The sequence below is a fragment of the Clarias gariepinus genome, chromosome 18 (genome assembly GCF_024256425.1).
Source record: "Clarias gariepinus isolate MV-2021 ecotype Netherlands chromosome 18, CGAR_prim_01v2, whole genome shotgun sequence".
NCBI classification, from domain to species: domain Eukaryota; kingdom Metazoa; phylum Chordata; class Actinopteri; order Siluriformes; family Clariidae; genus Clarias; species Clarias gariepinus.
Genome location: NC_071117.1, coordinates 13,262,502 through 13,271,387, shown reverse-complemented (window position 1 = coordinate 13,271,387; position 8,886 = coordinate 13,262,502). Strand labels below are relative to the sequence as shown.

Here is an 8,886-nt window from a genome sequence, read left to right as displayed (position 1 = left end):
TGTTGTGTTTTTCTTTTAAAGACAGCATAAGAATGATAAGACATAGCAAATAAACTGAACGCATTCTCTAAAGGTTGGGAAAAAAACTTTTAAAGATAAAAAAGACAAGTTATTGCTTCCTGTTTGCTCTGTTGGTGAGAAATCATGAAGAAATCCCTAAATGATAGTTGCTGATTTTACTACATTGGTTTTGATATTAAAATTAAAAGAAACTAAAATGACAAAAAAGTTTTTTAATTCGTATTTAGTTCTGTCTCTCGTCATGATTTATATCTGATCTTGATCATGGTGAATTATCCTGGGGTTAAACAGAACGATTTGGGTTTGTCCAATCTGGCAACCTCGCACTTGCTGTGCATCGGTGATTAGATGATGAGATAAACCGGAGAAATGAGATAAACGGACGGTTCGGTCGGGTCTAGGGGAAGTGCTGATCCACTGTCTAGCCTGGTATATCATGAAAACATGAAAAGTGACGTCGACTAAATGAGGGGGCACGCGCGCGAGAGAGAACTAATAATGCCATGAAGGTCAACTTGCCGCGCATGCGCAAGTCCAGTGCGTCCTGTCCCGTTTGCTTGCAATGACATGACCTGAAATGCATGCGTGAGGCTTCACGATGCAAAGGACGCGGAAGGTGAGAAGTCTGGACCAGTCTAATTTTTTTTCTTTCTTTTTTTTAATAATCCTGGAATAGAATAGTAAGTATGTCGTGCAAATTGTTGGTAGTAATTGATGAAAACAGGACCCTTTGATGAAAGCACATGAGTGACGCCGCTTTACCGCGAAATTCCGACTATTTTTTCAAACTGATTTTGGAGAAGCGCAAATACATCCTATGACGGGTCAACTAATTCAACTTGGTTTATTCCTGAATAACAAAAATACAGGCTTTATTTCCTAAAGCGGTGAAGGACGCACGAGGTGAAAAGTCAGCTTGAACAGTACAGTAAGTACAGAGTCTTATCAAGTTATTAATGCAATGTAGTATTTTAATAAAAGCTTTTCTGTGGTGCACAAAGAACAGAACAAATTCTGGTAACCATATAAAAAAAATTAAGAGCAAACCAGCAGTTTTCTGAATTAAGAATTTTGCTTCTGTACTTCACACACATGCTGAATAATACCCATGTTATAATACCCATATCATTGGTTTGGGGCTAAATAACTTCCAGAAAGTTCCAGAAATGTGATAGATGCATGACTGTAAAGGATGCCCTGCGTTTGGCTCCATCTTGCTGTTTGTGACTGTTTTCTCAGTCCCTAATGATTAAAATAATTACCAGAATATACATCGATAGTTTATTTAGTGTATTGATCCCAAATACAATTTAAAAATTGCACCGTAAAGAGCAAAAAAGCCAAAAAAAAAAACATCCTTACACTACCCAAGAAGATGACCTGTGCTTGTACAGAAATGACTAAAAGAAGACAAAATCAAACATCAAATATAAAGAATTATTTTTAAAAATGAGTGCCTAATATAAATTAAATGAGGATGGGTATTTAGTGGATAGAACAGTGCAAATTGAGATGTGATATGAATGTGATTCTACCAACACCATGCTTTACTTTGTAAAGTGCTTTGTTATATAATGTGTAGATATTGTGTAGGCATAAAATCACAGTGTGATTAAAATCAGGATTATAACACAATGTGTTCTGGAGTAATTGTATATGTTAACATGCATGTCATTAGGTGTCAATACAAACTTTTGATGACAATGAATGTTTTTGTTTGATATTAAATTATATATGGCTTCACAAATATATGGCGGCTCCAGAAAAAAAAGACATGTATCCTAATATATGTCCTAATTTTACATATAAAACTTGTTAGGTAGAAATTAAGTTAAGGCAAAAAAACAAAACAAAAAAAAAACAGGCATGTATATTTTTCAATTAGATCAACCAAAGGTCACCACCAGTAGTATTTCCTGTTTTCTGGGAAACCATGGTTAACATCAAGTGAACACACACACATAAATCTATGATGTGTGTACTGTAAATGATTTCAAAACACATTTAAAAATATATATAATAAATGAAATATAATAAAATATAATATAAGAAATGAAAAAGATATTTAACTGAAAATCATGACTTTCTTTAGGCACCCTGTAAATTTTGATCATTTTTAAAGTGCATGGATAATAACAGCAATATATTTATTTATACAGCTGAAGTATAAATAAATAATGCATGACCTTGATTGTCACACTTTTGACTTTACTAAACCGTTCTCGTTTGACAGATTCTGTGACATCCTTGTCAAAGTAGGTGGATTAAATAGCGGGACATCTGGGTAGTGTGGCATCTGTAAACATCTTCTGACTGGAAGTTCGAGCATCACAGTAAGCTTTCAGTCTGATGTTTGCAGTTGCAGGCTGCCACATGACGGCGTACATCCCGGAAAGCATTTTTATTTGTGAGGAAAAAAAAAACATCTAAAACATTTTATGCGTAGATATTTGATACATAGATAGCTGATGATGTCATTGCCTGTCTACTGAGCTGTCTTTGTTTTACTGTTACCAGTTTTCAGTTGTCAAGAACTTTATTATTCATTAAAAAATTGTTCTTTGCAAATAAAGCTGACTATTTATTGACCTGTTGTGCCATGTGTGTGTGTAAAAATCATTGTAGACATAGTGTAAGATCTTATTTACTCATGTATTTACAAAACATCCACCTGCCTTGTTGTAGTCTTGCCACTAGAGGTCAGCGACATAGAACACAGACAGTAGCTTATACAGAAGCCTGGAGCCTATACAGGAGCCTATGGGTTTAAGCTTTAGACTCCACATCTCACCATAAACATTGAAAGTCTTTCTAAAAAAAAAAAAATACTTTTAAAACTTTTTTCATAATAATCAAATAACACAGGTTTATTTTTCAGCCATTTTATTTACCAATTTGTATTTTTAAATAGAAAATAAAGCAAGATCATAAAAGACTGTACATACGTTTCATGATGTGTTGTCCAATTTAACTTGATTAAAAAAAAAATTAATAAAACATTTCCAGACGGATTTTATTGCAGTCCTCTTGGTGCCTGACTGCAATTCCGTTACGGAGGAGCATTTCTATGTACGGCGGCCAGAAGGTGTCGTCAACAGTCACGTAGGGCTCGTGAGGAGTTTCCAGGGTTTTGTTTGTTAATTGCTGCACGACACAAATAAAATAATACATACATCAGTGATTGACACATGATACACCGCTTATTATTACAATGTGAACCTTTACAAATATAAAAAAAAACCTGACATGCAGATGTACCTCAAGGATCTCACTTAGTGAGATCAGATTTGTTCCATAATCTGGAAGAGCACTCTGTGAGAACACACAAAGAACAATGATTTGAGTTTCCTGTTACGTCAAAGTGCTGTCAAGGATACACCCACAGGGAAAAACAAGCACCTGTTTTCTCTTCGTGCCAACCGTTTGTTGACCAGGAAGAGGAAAATGCTCGGCTAACATGTCGCTCAGCGTCTCCATGAGGGTGCTGTGGTAATCCTTTACTTTAGTGATTTTTCTCTTCATGTCCTGTAGAATACTGTAGAAAAGAATATAGGACGGGATTGAAACACAAAATTCACTATTACACCTCATTCAGGACGAATTGGATTGGATTGAATTAAGACTGCAACAAGTTCCATGGCTGCCTCAGCATTTACAAAAGCATATAAAAAGCATTCAACCTAATGTGCAATATTCAGTTTGTATGCTCCTCCTCCTGCATTTACGTAATCCAAGGTGAATTTCAAGGTTATCCATGTAACATCAAGCCAAATAGAAAAAAAAATGGCAAAGAAAAAAATACTGAATCATATGTTATTATGGCTGTGATGTAAATATGATCATGATATGACTGGTTTTACCTAATAACAGGGCTGCATGATTTGATAAAAAAAATGCAATTATTTAGAAAATTATATAACTATTAAATGTACCATTTTTTATTCAGATGTATATATCTAGACTAACAGCAAATGATGGCACAAATGATCGATGACTCATTGAGACGATTTATTTAGAACCTCAAAAGTATGAAAAAAAAGAACAAATACCTAAATAGTTGACAAACAACATTAATTCCCAAGTATGCGTATAACACCTTTATAAATAACTAATAAGTGCATTTTATATTACTTATTACTATATAATTTATTATATTTACTTAATACTATATATTAATATTACTTATATCGAACAACCAAAAAATGGTACAAAAAATTGTACAAAAGTAAAATTGTTTCCACGGTTCATTGTGCAGCACTACCATGTAACATTCTTTACCTGTGTTCTGACAGCTTCTGGTTTTCCTCACGCAACTTTTCAACTTGATTCGTCACTGCACTGAGTACCTCCTTCTTCTCTTCATACCATCCCTCCTCTCTAAAAACAAACACTGATTAATTGTTGGTAATGTCTGTAATATAAAGTCTCCTTACAAAAAAACTTAAATATTATCAACAATTATGATTTATAATTTCAATATTTTAAGTTAGTTTATTATTAGACATATATTATTATACTTATGATACAAGTCACTGCTGTGCAACAGCACTGTGGTATACACTTTGGTAATGTATTGATTTGTAATGTCACCTTTGCAAAAGATCTTTCAGGGCATCTCGCCTTGCTTGGGAGCAGGAAAGAACCATCTTCAGCTCACTGTTGACTCTTTGCAGCTGGATGTCAAGAGAAGAAAAAGAAAAAAAAGCTTGTTACCAATAAATCAATCAATTAATAAATCAACAAATAATTTTTTTTCAGAAGGAGGATGGGCTGACCTCTTCCCTGCCGATGGCCAATAAAACTTCAGGGTTTGTTGATGGTACTGGTAAACAGAAAAGCAGTAGCAAAAGAAGAGTTCATATTGGTGCAGAAATGGATAATTTCACCTGGACAGTGCAGGTTCGTACTTACGTCTAAGAATTGCTTCTGTAATCAGAAATTCTGTCCTCTGGCTCATCCCAAGACTCTTAATCACAATCTGCTCATCATACTAAACCTACTTTCCAGACACATAGTACTTTTTAGCTTTACTCCTCTACCCTGCATACTGTAATAATTTATATGTGAAGTAGGGATGGGAATCAGCAGGGATCACCGATACGATATTATAAGGTCAGTATACAGTATGTATGCGTCGATTCAATATGAAATTTATTTTTAGACCTTGGATTCTAAAAAATTTAAATACACAAATAATTTGATCCTACTAACACAGAACACCGTGCTGCCTTGTGAATAGTTAATTATAGAGGAAATACAGGATTATAGAGGAACTGCAACATTTTACCACCTTAAATTTAAAGGTATCTAAATAAAAATTGTATTCAACACAAATTTGAATTGCCAAACAAAAAAAAATTGCCATATATAGCTAAATTGAACTGAAACTGATTTCCCTGCCCCACAGATCTCTATCCATTAGAGGACAGCTTTTTGAGTTTCTTGTTCATGCCCAACAAGGATCTACATTTACAGCTGGAAAGCTAAAGCTACTTTGATGCGATCTTGATAGTCAAATGTAATCAACAAGTTAAATGACATTAATAATGACTTACATTTGGGTTCCATTTCTTGCCACTGTTCCAGCTCCATCATAATGGCACTTAAACGATTCTGTGCCTGCCAGGATTAAAAAGTTTCATTACATAGTATTTTAAGTCTACCGTATGCTGTGTATGCTTACAGTTTATAGTGTATGGTGAACTGCACAGTCGAACTTTCTTGCAGGATTTGCTTTTGATGTCTGAAACAAACTACCATACTCTTACACAAACACACAAAAAACAATGCCCTAATTAAAAAAATGTCTGATACTAGTCAATTTAAAGATATTGATCTGTAAAATCCTAATCCTCAATAAGCTCATCATAAACTACAGTACTTTGCAATATAATATTTTTAATTAATGTTTTGGTGTCAAGCTTCTTACATGTATGTATTGTTACCCAGCTTTATATCGATTTATAATCTCTCTACAGTCTCATTTGCATGTAAAGATTTATGACAGTTACAATACATTGTGTTTCCCTACATACAGTTAATACAGTAGGTACTGAAGGAGCCTCACCTCACTTGTCTCAACATTGACAGACCCTACATCTGTTGAGACGATTTCATTCTGATGCTGAAAAGAAGAAGTATGGAATACATTTAACAAGCAGCAGCTTTACTATAATACTTTGCATTCTTGCACTGTAAAGCTTCCAAAATCTGTTGTTCTAATGGCGTGACTACACTATTAGTTAAGCTGAATGTCAATTCACGAGCTCAGTCAAGTAAATATGTGCATATTTAAAAACATAAAAAATTATTGGATAAACAACCTTTTGTAAAGCTTCAAAGTGTACTTCGCACTCGTCCAGCAGCTCATCTCGCACTGCCTCAGAGAAACCTGATGAGAAGGCCGGAGCCTCAGCGGCCATGACAGCTTCACTGTTCTGCTCCATCTCTGTCTGTATTTAAAAAAATTAAAAATAATTGCTGATAAATCTAAAATTACCTGAAAAGCTATATCTTACAGAGAAGTGTGTAAGAGGCATGCCATGTATTATATACACAGGACAGGTCAATTCAGGACAATTCTGCAAAAAGTTCAGGAATGTGGCAAAGGTCTCATTCATAAGCCTGGCAACTAAAATGAACTATTTACAAATGCATTTTGTACAACAATAACAGCATTTATTATATTTCAACTAAGTTCGTCTCAAGTGATTGAGCTACAACATGCTGTCAAATATTACCTTTGTTACTATCCTTTAATGTACCTTAGAGTTACATTAAATAGTTAATTAATGAATCATGATATGTAACTGAATGGTTTTTTTTTCATCTATATTATTTGTACGTATTGTTTATGACAGCTGTTTTAATCAATTGAACATGCAAACAAAAGTTTTTATTACATTTACTTGATAAGATGTTCAAAATATTAACCTTGCTCAAGTTTTTATTTAATTAGTTTACTCATTAAAGCTTTCCCATCATTAAGCTTTTTCATAATTTATGTGAAAGATTTTTCTTTGCTTGTATTTCCTACTTATTTATTATTTAAACAAAATTTAGTAGAGATGGGGGAAAAACGATTCAGTCATAAATCGGAATTATTTTGTGTGATGATTCACGTATCGCTATACCGACTCTAAAATCGACTTTTTAAAAAATAACTTTACATTTATAAAGTTAGAAAAGTGACCAGAATTTAAGTTATAAGTCGCACATGCCCGCACGTTCACAGTTAACCCGTGCGCTCACTGTCAAGTTGAGTTTGGACACTTTGGAGGCAGTAAAATATCATAGCTTTTTAAAAAAATCCTACAGGTTGAGCACTCTAAACTATTTATTTTATCTCATGTGGTATAACTTTTTGCTAAGTTTGTTTAGAAATAATAGTTATGGCAGATGACAGATGCGTGCTGCTCAGTAAAAAATTATTTAGTTTACATACAGTATGTACAGTCTATTTGTTTACAGTATATATTTTCATATGCTGCATATCTTTTAAAACTAACATATACGGTATATTCTTTTCATATATATATCTTTCAATGCTGCTTTTAAATTGTTTTTTATTGTATCATCTATTCTATATTATTTATTTATTTATTTTGTGGCAGTCATTGTGGACATCAAAAAAGAATTTAATTAGACGAAAGAAAAATGTTTTTTTACAAGGTTGTTAGCTAGTAAAACTTAACTAACTTACACAACTGATTCACTTGGATAATGAAATGAAGGTTTACTGGACTTACAGCTATTATACCGGAATAGTGGCTGGGATAAATCTCAAACGTCGCGTTATATTACATAAAGTGCACTAAATAGTGTGTACAAAGTCCTTCTTTAAGCCCTACGTAGTGCACAAAACATAGCGCCTAGAAGGCTAATCAAGACGTGACCACTTATACCGTGGCTAGCAAGATAGCTTTGCTGCTAAGCAAAAACAAATTACTCCATGAGTTCAGAGCAAATATACTTACCCCAGGCGAGTGTGTATTTTTATTATTTTAATTTAATCGCCAATATGCACTAGCTAATATTGAAGTCTCTTGAGAGCATTTATATTCCCCTCCTGTAGCTTGTTTTGTCGCATCCAAACAAAAATACCGCCATCGGGGCTGCCGTGACGCACTTCCTGTTGGTGTGTTCATGAGCGTAGTGACGGCGCAACTTCTGCGCAGTGAGGGTTGGTTCGCTTGCTGGTCGCCCACTTATTAAACTAACTAAAATGTGAAGTTTTTATGTGAAACATAAAAACAAACGAACGAATTAAAACACAATGTCAAAGTATTTGTCACTTCTATCTACCCATCTAAGAATCTATTTAGTACAACTACTGTCAAGGCCAATGGTGATTATCTTTGCATTCATTACCATTTACATTTACACACTATAGGAAATTTGGGAACACCAATTATCCTAGTCTGCATATGTTTGTACTGTGGGAGGAAACTGGAGTACCCTGAGGAAACCCACTAAGCATGAGGAGAACATGCAATCTCAATGCACACAGAACCTGATGATGATGCATCAAAAACGTCAAAATTATTCTGTCAGCTTCACTGGTGATAAACATTCACTGGATGGCTAAATGTATGTGGCCACATGACCCTTACATCCATACAGCCTATTTCATATACATTGTCATAACACAGATTAGGGATTTGTGCTCATTTAGTTATGACATATTGGGTGAGGATGCCTGGGTTGCATATGGGGCTCTGGTTTATCCCAACAGTGTTCAGGGGGTTGAGGGGATGGCCCTGTGGAGTTTATTCTTTCACATAAACTTTGGCAAACCAAAATGTCTTTATGAAGCTCACTTCTTGCACAGGGTTCCTGTCATCCTGGAACAGTGGATGTGTTTGG

The 8,886-nt window shown here is 34.4% G+C and overlaps 1 protein-coding gene across 1 annotated transcript; it reads right to left on the bottom strand.

The window, feature by feature from the left end:
• Positions 1-2,893: 2,893 nt before the first annotated feature.
• On the bottom strand, positions 2,894-8,134 carry cenpk (centromere protein K). Its single transcript, XM_053477347.1, has 10 exons — positions 7,998-8,134; positions 6,345-6,473; positions 6,089-6,145; positions 5,577-5,640; positions 4,797-4,843; positions 4,612-4,694; positions 4,300-4,398; positions 3,421-3,556; positions 3,280-3,333; positions 2,894-3,165 (listed from the first exon to the last, which is right to left on the bottom strand). The coding sequence occupies exons 2-10, from the start codon at positions 6,465-6,467 to the stop codon at positions 3,010-3,012; spliced, it is 819 nt and encodes a 272-aa protein (XP_053333322.1). The 5' UTR covers positions 6,468-6,473; positions 7,998-8,134; the 3' UTR covers positions 2,894-3,009.
• Positions 8,135-8,886: the final 752 nt, after the last annotated feature.